The sequence below is a fragment of the Nannospalax galili genome, unplaced genomic scaffold (assembly GCF_000622305.1).
Source record: "Nannospalax galili isolate Female #2095 unplaced genomic scaffold, S.galili_v1.0 scaffold580, whole genome shotgun sequence".
In the NCBI taxonomy this organism is placed as follows: Eukaryota; Metazoa; Chordata; class Mammalia; order Rodentia; family Spalacidae; genus Nannospalax; species Nannospalax galili.
The window spans coordinates 524817-543577 of NW_008345762.1; the positions used below are offsets into that span (position 1 = coordinate 524817).

The 18761-nt window shown below is 45.1% G+C and overlaps 1 protein-coding gene and 5 non-coding genes across 6 annotated transcripts; 4 read left to right on the forward strand and 2 right to left on the reverse strand.

The window, feature by feature from the left end:
- The first annotated feature begins 389 nt into the window (after positions 1-389).
- On the forward strand, positions 390-1325 carry LOC103741252 (olfactory receptor 4D11). The gene has a single exon (XM_008842006.1). The coding sequence runs from the start codon at positions 390-392 to the stop codon at positions 1323-1325; it is 936 nt and encodes a 311-aa protein (XP_008840228.1).
- A 10381-nt stretch (positions 1326-11706) lies between these two features.
- Trnav-uac lies at positions 11707-11779 on the reverse strand. Its single transcript has one exon. It is a non-coding gene; the product is annotated as a tRNA-Val (tRNA).
- Positions 11780-12028: 249 nt separating this feature from the next.
- On the reverse strand, positions 12029-12101 carry Trnav-uac. The gene has a single exon. It is a non-coding gene; the product is annotated as a tRNA-Val (tRNA).
- Positions 12102-12336: 235 nt separating this feature from the next.
- On the forward strand, positions 12337-12423 carry Trnar-ucu. Its single transcript is given in 2 exon segments — positions 12337-12373; positions 12388-12423. It is a non-coding gene; the product is annotated as a tRNA-Arg (tRNA).
- A 400-nt stretch (positions 12424-12823) lies between these two features.
- Trnal-uaa lies at positions 12824-12906 on the forward strand. Its single transcript has one exon. It is a non-coding gene; the product is annotated as a tRNA-Leu (tRNA).
- Positions 12907-14053: 1147 nt separating this feature from the next.
- Positions 14054-14126, forward strand: Trnak-uuu. Its single transcript has one exon. It is a non-coding gene; the product is annotated as a tRNA-Lys (tRNA).
- The last annotated feature ends 4635 nt before the right edge of the window (positions 14127-18761 follow it).

Here is an 18761-nt window from a genome sequence, read left to right on the forward strand (position 1 = left end):
TAGTGAGTTCCAGGACAGCTGGGGCTACAGGGAGACCCTGTCTCAAAAAAAAAAAAAAAAAATTTAAAAAAAAAAAAAAAAAAAAACAGGTTCCCAATGGGCCAGTTGAGAGGACCCAGCAGGCAAGGGCGCTTGCCTCCAAGTCTGACAGTCTGAGGTCAATGCCCTGGACCCTTACGGTGGAAGAAGAGACCCCACTCCCAGAAATTGTCTTCTGACCACCACACATCATGGTGTACGCACCCGGCCCACACATAATTTTTTTAGTAATGAAATAAAAATAACATTCAAAGCACACAACTCACACTCTTTTTGTTTTTGATGATATACTTTCTATAACAAAACTGTTTTCTCCCAGGTAATGGAAGAAGTCAAAGAAACATGATCTAATGGAGCAGGACAATTATAGCAGGATAAATGAATTTGTTTTTCAAGGACTGACCCAGTCCCAAGACTTGAGCTTGGTCTTATTTCTTTTCTTATTCTTGGTGTACACAGCAACTGTGCTGGGCAATGTCCTCATCATGGTCACGGTGACCTGGGAGTCCCGCCTTCACACCCCCATGTACTTCCTGCTCCGCAACCTCTCTATCTTGGACATCTGCTTCTCCTCCATCACTGCTCCAAAGGTCCTGGTGGACCTTCTTTCAAGGAGAAAGACCATCTCCTTCAATGGCTGCGTCATTCAGATGTTTTTCTTCCACTTGCTTGGAGGGGCGGACATTTTTTCCCTCTCTGTGATGGCATTTGATCGCTACATGGCCATCTCCAAGCCCCTGCACTATGTGACCATCATGAGCAGTGGGCGGTGCACAGCACTCATCACGGCCTGCTGGGTGGGAGGCTTTGTCCACTCCATTGTGCAGATTTCCCTCTTGCTCCCACTGCCCTTCTGTGGACCCAATGTTGTTGATGGCTTCTACTGTGATGTCCCCCAGGTCCTCAAACTCGCCTGTACTGACACCTTTGCTCTTGAGGTCCTAATGATTTCTAACAATGGCTTGATATCGACCCTGTGGTTTGTCTTCCTGCTGGTGTCCTACACCATCATCTTGATGATGCTAAGGTCACACACAGGAGAAGGTGGGAAAAAAGCCGTCTCCACCTGCACCTCCCACATCACTGTGGTTACCCTGCATTTTGTGCCCTGCATCTATGTCTACGCCCGGCCTTTCACAGCCCTCCCCATGGACAAAGCTGTCTCTGTCACCTTCACAGTCATCATCCCTGTCCTGAACCCAATGATCTACACCCTGAGGAACCAAGAAATGAAGTCAGCCATGAGGAGACTCCAGAAAAGGCTTGTACCTCCTGAAAAGGAATAGATGCTATAGGTGCCAGATTAGAAAAATCAGAACTTAAAAACAGAAGACCCCAATCAATTGGCCATCTTGAGACCAATGCTTATCTCTGTTGTCCAGTGGAGTCCTCAAAAGCTAGGGACAAGTATAAGGCTAGAGAAGTGGCTCAGCAGTTGAAAGCAGTGGCTTCTCTGGCACAAGACCTGGGTTTTGTTCCCAGCACCCACATGGTGGCCGACAGCTATCCAGAACTCCAGTTCCAGGGGATCCAATACTCTTCTGGCTTCCCCAGGCATTGCACACATGAGTGCACTTACACACATGTAGGTAAAACACTCATACGCATAAAATAAAAATAAGTAAATTTTTTTTAAAAATCTAAAGACAATTGTTTCTCTATGGTTTCCTAGACATATAAATTATCTCTTGAGCTGGAGAGATGGTTCAGTGGTTAAGAGCATTGGCTGCTCATCCACAGGATCTGAGTTCAGTTCCCAGCAACCACATAGGGTGGTTTAGCAACACCTGTAATTCCAGCTCTAGGGGATGCAATACTCTTTTCTGGCCTCTGAAAACACCCACATTCACATGCACATATCCCCAAACAGAAACATAATTAAAAATAACATAACTCTTTTAAAATATAGTTAGCTCTTGGAGCTGGAGAGATGGTGTGCTGGATAGCTTTAGTGTCAACTTGACATACCTGGGTTGAGGGAGCCTCAATTGGGGAATTTCCTCTATTGGACTGGCCTGTGGCCATGTCTGAGGGGCATCTTCTTGATGAGTGATGTGGGAGGGCGCAGCCCACTGTGGGTGGTGCCACCCCTGGGAAGGTGGGCCTGTGCATAAGAAAGCAGGCTGAGCAGGGGCCAGGGGAACAAGCCAGTAAGCAGCGTTCCTCCATGGCCTGTGCTCCAGCTCCTGCCTCCAGGTTCCTGCCCTGAGTTCCTACCTTGGGCTCCCGGATGAACTGTGACCCAGGATATGTAAGCTAAATAAACCCTTTCCTCCCCAAGTTGGTAGTGGTCAGAGTACTTTGTTACAGCCATAAGGAAACAAACTAAGACAGATGGCTTAGTGGTTAAGAGCACTGGCTGCTCTTGCAAAGGACCCAAATTTGATTCCTAGCACCTGCATGGCTACTAACAACTATCCATAACTCCAGTTCCAGGGAATCTAACACCCTCTTTTGTCCTCTGCTGGCTTTGAACAACATTTACACACACATAGTGTATAATTTCTTTAATTTTTTAAGTTATTTTTTATGTGTATGAGTGTATTGCCTACATGTGTATAAGTGCACCCATGCCATGCAATGACCAGAGATCAGAAGAGGGTGTTGGATTCCCCTGGAACTGGAGTTACGGACAGTTGTTAGCTGCCATGTGGATTACTTTGCAGGTGAGAAAATGGAGCCCAAGAGACAGTTAGGTCTTAGTTTTGTGGGGGAGTTGTGGTTAGGGTTGATTTTGTTGGTGGTGGTGGTTTGTTTATTGTTTTATGCATAGTGCTGGGAATTGAACCTATGACCTACATATGCTAGGCAAGTACTCTACCACAGGCTTGTATTCCCAGTCCCTCTCTTGATTGCTGAGTTAGGGCAGTACCACATGTTACTCAGGTTCAATTCCCAGCACCCAAGTCAGGCAGCTCACAACCACCTGTAACTCCAGCCCCAGGGGATTTGACACCCTCTTCTGACCTCCACAAGCACCTGCTCTCATATGTACATACCTACACACAACACACACAAATAAAAATAAATGTATGTTTTTGAGACAAGGTCTCACTCTGTAGACCAAGGCTGGCCTTAAATTCATAGCAATCCAACAGCCTCTGCCTCCCAAATGCTGGGAATAAAAGTGTATGCTATTGGACATGGGGAAAAAAATTAATCTTTTTAAAGAAATTTCTTCTCTGTTGTAGTGTCATGACAGGCATTCGGTTGCTCTCATCTGACCAGAGTATGCAGTATAAGGTTTCTGGTTCTTGTAAGATTTCAACATCATTTTACAGACATTCACTTCTTCTAGGAAGAAAGGGACTCAGCCTGCTTGCATCTCCTGAGCATGCCTGGTGTGCTTATGGACCAATAAGAAGCAGAGGCTTAAGAAAATCCCACTTAAGGGCTGGGGAGATGGCTCAGTGGATAAGAGCACTGGCTGCTCTTCCAGAGGACCTGGGTTCGATTCCCAGCACTCTCATAGTGGCTACCAACTGTCACTAACTCCAGTTCCAAGGGATCCGACATCCTCTTCTGACCTCCACAAGCACTGTATGACACAGGTGCAGGCAAAAGACTCAAACACATAAAATAAAAATAATAAGTAAAATATTTTTAAAAAAAGAAAATCCCACTTTCTGTCATCAAGGGACAGACTAGTTGAAGCCCACAAACCAGCCCAATCCATTGTCCTCATCACTGTCTTTGTATCACGCTCTTTAGCCCCTTCTATTTAACATGAGCAAATAGAAAGTGAGATTTTACTCTAGGTGGTCTCCTGTAACCTACTTATTTGTCAAACATATAGCTGAAATTGGCTTTTAAAATTAAAATCTTTGTACATTGACTCATAGCAACCCAGTCTCATTTTCCATGCAATCACTGATGCATATGTGGTTGAGTAACTTAAGGGAATAAAGAGCCACTTGAGGGACTAGAGAGATGGCTCAATGGTTAAGAGCATTAACTGCTCTTGCAGAGGCCCTGGATTCAGTTCCCAGCACCTATGTGGCAGCTAACAACCATTTGTAACTCCAGTTCCAGGGGATCCAATGCCCTCTTCTGGTCTCTGTGGGCATTGCACACATGTGGTGCCCCTACATACATGCAGGCAAACACTCATAAATAAGAATAAATAAAAAAGTCAAAACTAACCGGGTGTGGTGGTGCATGCCTATAGTCCCAGCACTGGGGAGGCAGAGGCAGGCACATCTCTGTGAGTTCAAGGCCAGCCTGGTCTACATAGTAAGTTCCAGGACAGCTGGGGCTTACAGGGAGACCCTGCTTCAAAAAGACCAAAAAGAAAAAAAAAGTCAAAAGAACCACTTGAATGGTGTAATGTAGGAGGAAACCAGTAAGAGAAACTTGCTCTAAAACAAAGCCCATCCTGAGCTGGAAGTGGTGGCGTACGAGTGCCAGCTCTCAGGAGGCAGATGCAGGCAGATCCCTGTGGGTCGAAGGCCAGACAGATCAACATAGTGAGTTCCAGGCCAGCTGGGGCTACAGGGAGACAGGGCTACCCTCTCTCAAAAAGACCAAAAAACAAACAAAAAAAAAAAACCCACTCCTTCTTCAAGGAAGCAAGGTCATGCTGCCTCAGAGCACATCTAACTTACATGGTGTAATATAGGATCCTTTAAATATTTGCTAAATGGTTCAACATCTCCCACCTTGAGAAGGTGAATGCCTACACAATGGTGGCACTAGGAGTAGCTTCTGCTGAATAAATATCTTCTCCTTACAGCTAGGGGAGACATTTCTTTTCCAAGTCTCTGATAGATATTTAAGAACCTGAGCTTTTTTAAAAGTATTATTGTTTGATGTCATGCATGAATGTAATGCATCTTGTCATACAGACCCCCACTGTCGTCTCTTACTCTCTCTCCACTCCCACTGAACCCTTTCTTCCCAACAAGATCTTTCCTACTTTGAATATCTTTCTCTTACTCTAGCTGTTGCTCCCCTGACCCCCAACCCGTCCCAAGACCCACTGAGTTTAACTAGGGTTACTTTCATGAACTGGAGGTGGGTATTTACTAAGCATATGTGCAAATAATCAGTGGCTACACCATTGAAGAAAACAAATGTTGTTTGCCATTAACTGCCAACTGCTCCTGGGGGGGCAGGGGGCAGGCCCCTCCCCTATCCATGACAGAATGTTGAGGGAGGGGGAAGTGGGGAGAGGAAAAATGAGTGGAAAGAAGGGGAGAAGAAAAGAGAAACTGCACATGGTGAAGGAAGTCATCTGCAACTTTACACCCTGGCACAATTTGATAACTTGTCCTGCCCATCATCCTGCTCTGAGTTATTTCATGAGGTATTGAAGGGAAATCAGCCTGACAAAAGCTGAAGGAACTGGTCATCCACCCACCCTGCCTCCCCCACTCCAGGAGGAAGATACATCTATTCAGAACAGGAACACATGGCCCCTAGCAAAAGACATCTGGTTCTTTATCAAAGCCCTATCAGAACTCCCCATCTCTCCTTCTCCGATCCCAGGGGAGGAGCAGGACATCACCCAAGAAGTCATGCCCTACCTTTTGGGATTCCAGGAAGGCACAGCCCCCTTTCTGGGATTTTCTGGACCCACCTATAAATCCTAGACCCCCCTTCCCCCAGACCCAACCTCCATTCCCACTGGAAGGTTGTGTACCCCTTGTAGCTAATAAAGCTATCTGCATCTGTTGAAGGTCAGATTCTTTTCTACTTCTTTATCACTTTGCCTTCTCATCCTGAATTCTAACAGGCATCACTTCTCTTTTGGCAAGATGCATATCCTAAAGAATGCAAAAATAAGTGACTCTCAAGGTTATGGTTTCAAACAAATCTTCATTTTTTTATATGTTATTTATTTTATGTGTATGAGTGTATTGCCTGCATGTGTGTAAGTGCACCTGTGTCATGCAATGCCCAGGGAGGTCAGAAGAAGGCATCAAGTTCCCCTGGAAACAGAGTTACGGACCGTTATTAGCCACCATATAGGTGCTGGGAATCGAACCCAGGTCCTCTCTAAGAGTGGTCAGTGCTCTTAGCCACTGAGCTATCTCTCCACCCCAAATCTTCATTTCTTTAGCAAAAGTGAATGATGCCTTTGACTTCAGCTTTCTTTTTTACTGAGGTACAATTTATATACAGTAAAATTTACTCTTTAATATGTATAGTTACATGAAATTTGACAAATATATACTCAAAATATAGACTGTTTCCATAACCTAAAAGTCTTCCCACATGCCACGTTGGCAGTGAGTCCTTTCTCCCCCACCACCCTCTTCACACACAGACAAAATGTACTGGGAAAACTTTGTTCAAGACTAGTAGGCAGGTGTCAAAATTCCACAGCCGTGGAGACAGACTGGACTCAACTCTGAACAGAACAAAGACAGTAAGGAATTGCAGGCAAGGTGCAGAACTGAAGGAGAGTGTTGATGGGGAGAAAGTTACCTGAAGGAGATGTTAAGGGTGAGGCATTCTTACTGAACTGACCGAGATGGTTTACACTGTCTACTTGACAGGATCTGGAATCCCCTAGGAGATAAACTCTGCGTTTCTAGATCCAGTTAATAAAGGTGGGACAATCCATCCCAGCTGTGGGCATCACTGTTCCATGAGCTGATGTCCCTGACTTAAAAGCGACAAAGACAGCTGAGCACCAATATTCACCACTCTGTTCTTGACTATGGAAGCAATATGACCAGCTGCCTCATATTCCTACAGCCCTGACTTTCTAACCATGATGGACTGGATCCTCACCGTTTGAGCCTGTCTTCCATAAACTGCTTATTTTGTTTCAGGAACAAGACAGTAACTGATATACTGACTTAACAGGATTCTTGCTGAAGGCAGGCCTGGATACTCAGAAATCAACGTGGGCCACTGTACCTGAACCAAATTCACAGGATTTTTGCTAGAAATTAGCTGTTTGTTTACAGGCCGAGGACAGGAAGGAGGCCATCCATGCTATGAAGGGCCCAGAGGGTGAAAGGGTCTGTTCGTTTTCATTTCTGGAGACCCTGGGTGTGCCTGGGCCTGTAAGCTGCATCATTCTTCTCCTTCACAGTGTCCTCAGAGGGGCAGAATTTTGTTTTATTTTGTTTTCCTTTAACAAACTCAAGTTTTTTAGTTTATAAGTCATAGTTCTATGTCCAGTTAAAGAACTTCTGCCTACTAGATGTGGTGGTACTTGTCTTTAATTCCAGCAGGTAGAAGGCAGAAGCAGGTGGATCTCTATGAGTTCTCAGCCAGCCAGGTCTAAATAGTGAGTTACAAACCAGCCAGGGCTACATGGTGAGACACTGTCTGAAGAAGGAAGGAAGGAAGGAAGGAAGGGAGGGAGGGAGGGAGGGAGGAGAAAGAAAGAAAGAAAGAAAGAAAGAAAGAAAGAAAGAAAGAAGGAGAAAAGTAAAGAAAGAAAGATTTGCTCTGTAAGTCCTGTCTTTTTGAAGTTTAAACATAGAGGTCTCTATTAGTGAAATTCTCCCATAAAGTCTCTGTTTGAAAATCTTCAAAGACAAGCTCCAAAAAGGCCTTTTCTCTTTTTTGATGAATAAAATTCATTTACAAAGGAGCGTGAATTAAATTAGTTCCATGAGACTATTAGACTTAAAAACAACACTGGTTAAAAAGCATTTTCCTTCAGAAGCATATTCAGTTCAATATGTATGATTGTGGACCTGTTCCAGACTGGGGCCCTCAGTGGGGAACTGGTGTAGGCTGACTAAACTAAACTTTAGTCAGGCTTCTCCGAGCCCCTTCTCCACTAGGCCTTAGCCTTGGTTCATGGACCTTGACAACACATAGCTGAAGGAGAGATGGAATAAGTGACCCAGGGTAGTGATGAAGGGACAGAAGTCAAGAAAGCATTACAGGGAAGTTGAATCCAGTCTGTCATAAACAGGAGACAGGCTTTAAAAGTGACAGTGAGTTGGGAAAGTTGCAGCACCTTGGGCCATGTTTTCATTACTTGTCTTGCTGGGACAAAATACCTGGCAAAAGCAACTTAGGAAGGAAGAAAGAAGGGAGGGAGAGGGAGAGCAAGTCGACAGGCATGTGAGGCAGCTGATCACAGTACATCTGCAGTCAAAAAACAGAGAGAGCCGGGTGTTATAGCGCAGGCCTTTAATCCCAGCACTCAAGAGGCACAGGCAGGCAGATCTCTGTGAGTTCAAGGCCAGCCTGGTCTACATAGTGAGTTCCAGGACAGCTAGGGCTACAGGGAGACCCTGCTTCAAAAAGACAAAAAAATAAGAATAAAAAGCAGAGAGCAATTTACAGTGCTGCTCAACAATCCTTTTCATTCAGTTCAGGACCAAAGCCCAAGGACAGATGCTACCAACCTTTAGGGTGTATCTTCCCACATCAATTCACCTAATCTAGAAATGCCCTCATATGTTTGTTTCCATGGTGATTCTAAATTCCAACAAATTGACACTCAAGATTAACCACCACAATCCATTTTATGCTATTGAAACAGAATACCTTAGCCTTAGGTAATTTATAATGAACAAAAATGCACTGAGTCATGACTGTGGAATCTGGGAAGTCCAAGATTCGGGGGCTCCATCTGGTGGTGACACAGCTGAAGGCATTACATGGTCAGACAGGGCAACAGACTGAACTTGCAGACACAAGCCCCTTTATAACCAGCATTAATCTATTCATAAAGTAGTTCACTCATGACCTAAACACCTTCCATTAGGTCCACTTCCTGGCACTGTCACATTGGGAACCATTTTCCAACACATGGACTTTAAGGCCACACATTCAAACCATAGTCAGGGAAGAGAGGAAGGGAAGGAAGAAATATGGTTGGGGAGATCTTCGAGTGCTTTCAGGGGTCTGGAAATGGTGGGAGAAGCGATGTTTGTATTTCAGAGACGTGCTCTGGTTGGTGGTCAAGCACTGATTAGAATAAAGCAAGACCAGACATAGGGACACTGAGACAGTCCAGGTGAGAGATAACAGGAGCCCACAGGAGGAAGCAGAAGAGTGGGGATGTGAGGGCAGCCAAAGAATCTGCTAGTTAGAAACCGGCTTAAGGCTCTCCCCGGTGATGGTGATGGTCTGAGTGGTGGGAGAGGGGAATGAACGGGAAACACCAATGTCTTGAAATCCAGCCTGGGGGATGGTGATAGAATTTTCAAGAGGCAAAATGACATGCTTCGTTTCTCTTTGTTTTGGACAGCTGAATACTATGAGTTGAATTGTGTTAACCAGAAATTGTATGTTGAAATCCTAGTCCCCCAGAATGTGAGCTTATTTAAAAACAGAGTCTTTATAGAAGTGACCAAGTTAAAATGTGGTCATTAGGGTGGACTCTCATCCATTGTAATTAGTGTCCTTACAAAAAAAGGGAATTTGGGCACACAGAGATACACATAAAAAGAAGACAACGTGGCAGGCATGGTGGCATATGCCTTTAATCCCAGCACTTGAGACAGAGGCAGGAGGATCTCTGTGAGTTCAGGGCCAGCCTAGTCTACATAGTGAGTTCCAGGCGAGCTGGGGCTACAGAGAGACTTTGTCTCAAAAAGATGGAAAAGAAAAAGGGAGGGAGGGAGGGAGGGAGGAACTAGAGAGATGGCTCAGCTGTTAAGAACACTGGTTGTTCTTGCAGAAGACTCGGGTTTGAATCCCAGCGCCCACATGGCACCTAACAACTGTTCATAAATCCAGTCGAGGGGATGACAGCCTCTTCTGTCCTCCTCGGGCATTGCATGACATGGGCGCACTTGCCTACACATAGGTAATACACTCATACACATAAAATAAAAATAATAAATAAAATATTTTTTTTGAAAAGAAGACAATGTTAGGACACAGAGAGGAAAGAAAAGACAAGGAGAGCAGCCCAGCAAACCAGGATTAGAGATGCTTGGCAGTCAGCATTTCCTAAGTGTCTATAAGGAAAAGCCCCAGTGGTGTGCTCAAACCATGCCAGACACACCTGACAATATGTCAACTCAGTGTTGACTATGTAGAGACTGTTAGAAATATAGACATACACCAATTCACCAAAGCCTCCTGACAATCATGCAAGATATCATTACTATTGCAGAGAGAGAAACTGGCACAGAACAGTTACCCCAAAGACATAGGCCATAGACTGGTTAGACAGCCAAGAGAAGTTGGCCAGCCCAGTATTGAGAATAAGTGACTGTGAATGCCTAGCCCAAACAGGGACATCCATATCATCACACACACACACACACACACACACACACACACACACACACACACACACGCACACACACACAGAACATCTTAGAAGAGGAGGCAGAAAGAATGCAAAATCTGAAGGGTGGTAGTGGGAACAGAGAGCTATGAAATGCCATCTTCTGGACACAAAAGGGCCACTGCACTCATGAACTCACACATGCCGTGGTTACCTGAACAAGATCAAGTCAGGGACATTTCAGCAAGGATGAGGGAGGGGCACACAGGGCCCACCCCTAACAGAGGAGCTGTTGGTAGTTGATGGCTGTTAGGGAAGAGCCATCATTTTAATTCTGAGATGTGTCCTCTGGTAGGTTGCCCATGCTGGCTGTGGAAGACCTCACATCCATGCACATGCAACCATCAGGAACTGAACTCAGTAGGTTATATATAAAAAGATCAAATGGAAACCGGATGTAATGCCTGGTGAAGGAAGTTGAAAGTGGGGTTGGATATACTTGAGATACATTGTATACATGTATGGGATTGTCAAAGAATAAATTTTAAAAATTCAGAGAGAGGGAGGACCACAAATTTTATTCACAGCTTTGCATTAGTTTTCACGTTGAAGCTTAGACTTGACTCTGCACCACACAGCCCCAAAACATGCCATTCATGAAAAGGAGATTATAGTGAACCAAACTATGGAAAAAATAGAAAAGTCTCTATCACCCTCTGGTGTTTCTAAAAGTATAAAGAATGGGAGGGAGTTATCGCGGTATGAAACGTGGATTTTTGAAGCCCTTCTCTTGTGCCTGACATTAATTTCCCAAAAGGTACATTTAATAGTAGTAAGTAAAGGATGAGGCCAGCAGGCTTGAAGTTAATGAGAAAAGTTGAGGGAGGACTTGGGAGTTTCTCAACTCTATAACAGTAGCGAAGTTTTGTCCTTTTTTTTTTTTTTTTTTTGAGACAGGGTCTCCCTGTAGTCCCAGCTGTTCTGGAACTCACTATGTAGACCAGGCTTGAACTCTCAGAGATCTGCCTGGCCTCTGCCTCCCCAGTGCTGGAATTAAAGGCGTGCACAACCACGCCCGGTGTTTTTTCCTTTTTCTTTCCCCCCACCCCCTTTCTTTTAGCTACTGTTGTTTGTTTGCTTGTTTTTCTTCCCCCCACATTCCCCAGGCAGGGATTAAAGGCGTGTAAACCAAACCCCGCAATAACCACTTTTAAAGGCCGCCTTCTCCCTGGCCTAAGCCCCAGGACCAGAGAACCACAGCCCGGCTCTAGAAGCTGCGCAAGCGCAGCAGTGTGCGGATGACCCACCTGCAGTTCCGGGAAGAAGCCACGAGGGGGCGGCCGCACCCGGCACGGGCTCAGAGAGCCTACCCGAACCCACCAGCTTTCGCCACAGAGCGCAAAAGACTCCACCCCACCCCCAAATTCCCTGCACCCGGCCCCCAAGTTCCCGGAGCAAAATAAGATTTGTAAAACAGTAACGTTAATCTTAAAATGGTAAAGAAACAATGGTTCCACTGGGGCTCGAACCCAGGACCTTCTGCGTGTAAAGCAGACGTGATAACCGCTACACTATGGAACCACGTGTAAGGAAGTGTTTCTGAGAATGGGTAATTCATGATAATATAGCCTCAAAGCGGACTAAGATCGGCTGTTCTAAAACTGCTCTTAAAGGAAAAGCGTCAAAATGAAATGGAAGAGGAGAGGCCTCTGATACCCCACAAGACTGTGAACCTATCCCTCCTTTCCGTGAACCTGCCCCAACAGCCCAGCGTGGCAAAAATGAATCATTACTTCACATCCAAGAGAAGGAAAAATGAGAACCAATGCGTGGTTCCACTGGGGCTCGAACCCAGGACCTTCTGCGTGTAAAGCAGACGTGATAACCACTACACTATGGAACCGCGTGGTAAAGTTTTGTGCTAAATCCTTTAACTGTACATAAAGACTCTGTGCTGGTGGATGAGGATCTCTGGCTGGCGCGAATAAAGAAACAGGACCAGGCGGATTTCTCATCTCCCGGCCGCTACTCGCCGCCATTGTTCTTGGAGGACTCGGCTGTGCTCGGCTCTACTCGGCTGGACTCTGCGTGCATCGCTTCTGCTCTGATGTAGGCAGCGGGGACAAACAACAGTACCTGGCTCTGTGGCGCAATGGATAGCGCATTGGACTTCTAGATAAAATGAAGAAATTCAAAGGTTGTGGGTTCGAGTCCCACCAGAGTCGCTTTTATTTTAATAAAGAAGTAAAATAGGACTGGAAAAGGGAGATCAAGATACAATAAGAAAACAATCTTTAAAAGGTCCTGCCTGGCCCCACTCTCTGTAAGAAAGAAGAAAATTAAGTTCAGCCCGTTCCTATGGCCACTTACTTGAAAACATTAGGAATCATGTTGCGTCCGGAGCCTTTTCTCAATACTTTCCGTGTCTATCACACTGAAATGAAGAAATGAGCGAGATGTAGTCAAAGTTACTTAACGCTGCTTCCTTCCCCCACCTCCCTTCCCCTCCCCCTTTTTTTCTTTTGTTTCTACGTAAGAATAGAAATTATTTTAAACGTTTTGGAAACTTTTAAGTTGCTCGGTACTATCTGGGTTGCTGATAAATAAAACGGGACTCTTCCAGGTACCAGAATGGCCGAGTGGTTAAGGCGTTGGACTTAAGATCCAATGGATTTATATCCGCGTGGGTTCGAACCCCACTTCTGGTAGATACCTTCCTATTCTTTTCCTCCGAGGCCAGCTTTGTTTTGAGTGCCTGATTATCCGAGTTTTGCGAGCTTAGGTGGAAAGGACGGCTGGTAATTAGGTAGCCAATGCAGCTTAATTGACAGTGAGGCTTTAAACTGAGCATGCATCCCTTTCTCCAGTTGCAGAAACAGCAGCGTTTCAGCTGGTGATGTGCACGCTATTGGAAATTAAAGTGGCACGTGGAACTTCCTGCCCACCCCTGGACACTGATCTGAGGACCACCAAGCCTGTCCCCTCCACTGAGGTCTTCCCTGACTTCCGTTCGTCCAAAGACAGCATCGCAATTAGGCGCTGCCCTGTGATTGGGAACATACAGACACAGTTCCTGTCCTCAGACCAGAAACATCCAGGAAGACAGATGGACCCAAGAAGGTGTTTCAGGTGTATGAATCCGGTGCTTTCCGCAGAGAGAATCAAATAGAGATCTCTGCACAGCTTAGGGCCTGACCTGTTAGGATAAGACAGTGGGATATGGGTAGCATTTCAAGCCCCCCACGAAATGGGATGCAGCTCCGGTTATTTCTCCACGTTAACAAGTCAGTGCCTCAGCTCCTAACCCTGGATGATTCGTGGCCAGCTGGTGTCCGGTCGCACATCTCCGTTTTCCAGGGACTGGCTAACACATCTATGATTCTCCAATAACATCAGTGGCCTCAGGGCGCCACCGGGGACTCTGGACCTCGTGCGCACAGTGGACCCAGCCGACTCTGCAGCCCTGCCAGTTTGCAGAGTTCCTGGAGCGCCAGTGCGCTCCTAAAAGTCGAAAGCTACCTTAAATATTGGAAACCTCAATTACTCGTCCCTGCTCCGCAAGCAAGACGCTCAGGACTCCTCAGCACCAAGACTGGAATTACGAATTTCGCCAAAGTCCGGGAATCTGTGACGTTCCTCCCTCATGGGCGCCACGGACTGGGGAGCTGCAGTTATTTCAGCCTTTATATACGAGTGAAGGGAGCAAGGGAGAACTCGCCAGAAGCTTGCTCCTTAGATTTTGAAAGCCAAAGGTAGAGGAAAGATTAGGAGTTTTAACTCCATTGCAAAGATCCGGGTCTCTAGGCCTACTTCTATTGATAGATGACAAACTAAGGATGTTTTCTCTTACTAAGAGCCCGAATAGCTCAGTCGGCAGAGCATCAGACTTTTAATCTGAGGGTCCAGGGTTCAAGTCCCTGTTCGGGCGGAAGTCGTTTTAAGCTCTTTAAACTATTACGGATTCTTCCATAACTAAACTAGACTCCAACCTTGAAACTTTACAAATGAGAAAATAAACGTGGTCTATCTGACTGTCTCGTGTTGCTTCATCTTTAGATAATTTACTTAAAATTATCATCAAACCATAAATATATAACCACGAAAATTGAAGATGTGCCATCGTGATTGCAACAGATGTAGTCTTCCACAGGAATTCTGAGGGAGGCTGAGGTAGGCAGTTCTCTGCATGATCAAGGCCAGCCTGGTCTACATAGTGAGTTCAGGACAGCTGGGGCTACAGGGAGACCTTGTCTCAAAAAGACCAAATGATGATGATGATGATGATGATGATGGTGATAAAACTATCAAAAATAAAAGTGGGATGGGGTGTGGAAACTGAGGATCTAATAATATTTCGGATGAAGATCCAGATTCCCAGTGCTCTCAGCCAGACCTGACCCATGAGACTTGGCTGTGTAAGCAATCGCTCTCGAAACTGTCTCCTGCTCTGGACACTGATGAAGAACTTACAGGACTGTTGCTACAGGACTACCGGGGGGAAAACCCCAAAACCGCCCCGGGGTAACAGACACATCAGCTCCACCATAAAAGATCTTGAGCCACTTATTACTGCCTGACACCCAACAGTGTGCAGAAGGGGGTTATGGGTCTGGGACCTTATCATTCAATGACTTTTAAAAAGGGCTTTTTTTCCTTCTTTTTCTTGCTTGCTGGTTTTGTATTTTCACATCGTAAAGAGACGCTTTGTTATGTCCATAATACTAAACCTATTGTCTTATTGTTGCTTTTTTCCCCCTTAAGGGACAAAGAGAATGGCCGTGTGTGCGTGTGCGCGCAACAGCTCCAGAGACGGAAATACCAATAAAAACCCTACCAAAACCTGGGATTGAACCAGGGACTTTTAGACCTTCAGTGTAATGCTCTCCCAACTGAGCTATTTTAGCGGTGACAGAGGAACTTTGTCTCTTGCCCAAGGGAAATTTAAAGGGATAAGAAAAACTTGATTTGACCTTCCACCAACTTTGAATTTCTAATTTCACTCTCTAGAGTGTATTATTTTTAGTTCTGTGGTTTTGAGAACAGTGTAAAAATTAATTCCTGTCGTGTGAGGACACGCAAGTGTTCTGTCTTGTCCCAGGTTACCTCTCAATGTCTTCCTAATGCTTTCTCTACCCCCGTCCAGGACCCCAAGGAGGATAAAACCGCCGCAAAGCACCTTGCTGTGTCCTGTGCTTAGTCTACACAGGTTGAATCCAATCCCCACATCTACCGGAAGGTTGATTTGATTCTAGAATAATTCTTAAAGCGCAGCTAATTTGCGCTCAGTCCTTCAGATCAGTCTGGCTGCTTCAAGGTCTGAAAGGTCATGGTGGAAACAGACCAGTTTTCAGTCTGTGGCAGAGATAAAAGAGGGGATGGAGGAAAGACTAGAAATAGCCTGAGCTTTCCACCAGGCTGGTCTAAAAGAGACTGGAGCAAAGAGCTTCCTGGCTTCAAGTTGCCCAAGTTGGATTTGCTCACACTTTCCCAAAGTTGTCCCCTCAGGAAAAACGAACCATGAGGGTATTTGCCAAGGCTGCTGGCCTGTTTCTCTCCTTGGAATGCCTTCTGGGCCCATAATTCACTTTCCATGAAGAAGATGGTGCTTTTTATAACTTTGATTGAGCTTGCTCTTTCACAATTTCATACATGAATAAAGTACATTATAGGCTGGGCATGGTGGGCACACCTTTAATCCCAGCACCCTGGAGGCAGAGGCAGGTGGAACTGTATGAGTTCGAGGTCAGCCTGGTCTTCATACTGAGTTTCAGGTCAGCCAGGGCTGCACCATGAGACCCTGTCTCAATAAATAAGTAAATTGATTAATTAAATGTATTCTGATTATTGTAATCCCCACCTTTTCTAATCTTCTCTCAACCCTATTACCCCTTTTCTGTACAATTTTCTTTCATATTTTTAGGGATTTTTGCTTTTGTTTAGTTTTTATTGTTTTTTGTTCATTTGCTTTTTTTTTTTTTTTTTTTTTTTTTTGGTCTTCTGAGACAGGGTCTCCCTGTAGCCCCAAGCTGGCCTGGAACTCACTATGTAGACCAGAGATACACCTGCTTCTGCCTCCCAAGTGCTAGGATTAAAGGTGTGTGTCACCACATCCTGCCTTTGGTTTGCCTTTTTTGGGGGGGTGGTCTTTTTGAGACAGGGTCTCCCTGTAGCCCCAGCTGTCCTGGAACTCACAGAGATCCACCTGCCTCTGCCTCCCAAGTGTTGGGATTAAAGGCGTGCACTACCAGCCTGGCTTTTTTTTTTTTTTTTTTTTTTTTTTTTTTTTTTTTTTTTTTTGCTTTTTTTTTTTTTTATGGGTCTTTTAGCTATGCTAACATTCCCCCTTCTGAAGAGGTAAGCCTAAAATCTTTTAGGGATTAGACAAGAGCTCCCAAATACTTTTGACATTTTTAGCCTTTGGAATAGAGTTTATTGCTAAGAGGCCCAAGGACATTTTGATTTTTAGTCAAGGAACTGGCTACTTTTCTTTGGGGTCTTTTTACCCTAACTGCCTAGCCAATTCCTACCTCCTTTTTTTTTTTTTTCGTCTTTTCGAGACCGGGTCTCTCTGTAGCCCCAGCTGTCCTGGAACACAGACTACTCTGGCTTCTTCCATGCTGAACAGGGACACAGGGTGAGGCAATTGGGGTACCCCTTCAGTGGGTCTATCTAAAAGACTCCCAAATTGCATAACTCTTAACTGTAGAGAGAAAAAAAAAAGTCCCTTGACTGGTGCCATACAACAATTCTTAATCAAATTTAGACCCCATCCCCCACTCATTACCCCCCTGACCTCCCCCATCAGACCTCATTTATTCCACCATACAGGTGAAGCCCTACCCAGTCAAGCATTTGTACCTAGATGTCTTTCCCTGCAAATTCATCCACTGGAGTCTACTCAGCCTATCTAGAGATGGTAAATAAGGTCTACTCTCTCACCTAGTACTAATTAGTCTCTGATAGTTCCCTGGCTAGGGCCAGCCAGCGGCCCTTGTCGAATTGAGTTGACGTGGGTCCTGTGCTCGCTGTCACCATTGCCACAAGTTCACATGTGCAAGCTTCCCGTGGCCTGAAAACCTCTGCTTCCCTATAGTCAGAAACCAACCCTGGCTCTTACAACCTTTCCCCTCCTCTTCTGTATGGTGAGACTTAATATAGGAGTCCTATATAGGGATACATACTCCGCAGTCTCTTATCCTTAAAAACTTGGCCAGTTGTCTTCTGTGTGCGTTGCACTCTCTGTATAAGGAAGCTTCACTGGTGAGAGTTGAGGGATGCACCAGTTTTCTCCCTACCCCCGTTCCACTATGTTCCATAAGCCTTAGGTGTAGAGGTTCAATTGTAGATCAGATGTATATTCTCTGTGTGAAGGGCACATATTTCTTGACCTGTTTCAATATATCTTTTATTTTTTATTTTTTAATTATTTTTATTTTTTTATTTTTTCAATATATCTTTTTTTATTTTACAGCTCATTGGCTTCATTCTGTGGCCAGATTGAGTCAAGGGAGACTCAACCTCAACCTCACTAAGCAGGAGATGCACCTGGTCCTTCCATGGAAAATCACTTCACCTCGAAGGTCACTTCACCTCAGGTGACTTGCGCTTGAGGTTTTTTTTGTGTGTGTCTACACAGACAGCAAGAGCAGGGAGCTGGGGGTGTATTAATTTGTTGTGTGCAAGCACTAACGTTTTTTAGTTTTGTAGCAGTCACTGAATGGACTAATTTTTTTTTTTTTTTTTTTTTTTGGTCTTTTTGAGACAGGGTCTCCCTGTAGCCCCAGCTGTCCTGGAACTTACTATGTAGAACCAGGCTAGCCTTGAACTCACAGAGATCCGCCTGCCTCTGCCTCCCGAGTGCTGGGATTAAAGGCGTGCGCCACCACGCCTGGCCTAATACGATCCCTTTTCCTTCCACTAGCAGAAACCGCTCAGACTCAACGTCTCCCTGTAATCAGGGCAAGGCAAATTTGACTAAGAGGCAAGGGAAATTGACCTCTTATGCACAGAAGAACAGGTCTATTAGGGATTTCAGTTCCCAGAAAAACCTTTGCCTGAGAGCAGTGGGATTCTCGGGCCCCACGCAACAGTAAACCCGGAGTCAGCTGGCGCCGCGGGGGTGTGTTTCTGAGTCTTTCAGGCACTTGTTCCCCGCCCTGAACTAAAGCTGTAATTGGGATCGATCAGCCAGCTGCAGAGTAAATCGGTCCATTTTGGCCCCAGAGCCAGGCACTGGAAATCTCTGGTGCCTTGAAGCTCAGGCCAGGACCAGTTCATCCTCGTGAGGTCCCGGGGCTTCATCCTAAGCACCCCTGGAGCACACGGTGTGCTGTCCAGACTTCAGTGTTCCTTCCTCTAATCCCAAAGACGCCTAAAGCTAAAACTAGCTCTTTGTAAAAAAAAAAAAAAAAAAAAAAAGAAAAAATCACTGATCCATGCATGGTTGGATGTCTATTCATTTTTGTGAAAAATATTATATATTTATTAAACACAGGTATATGAGATAAAAATACCCAACACACAATAGATGCGAAACAAAGAAGAGAAAGGGAAAAATTATTGA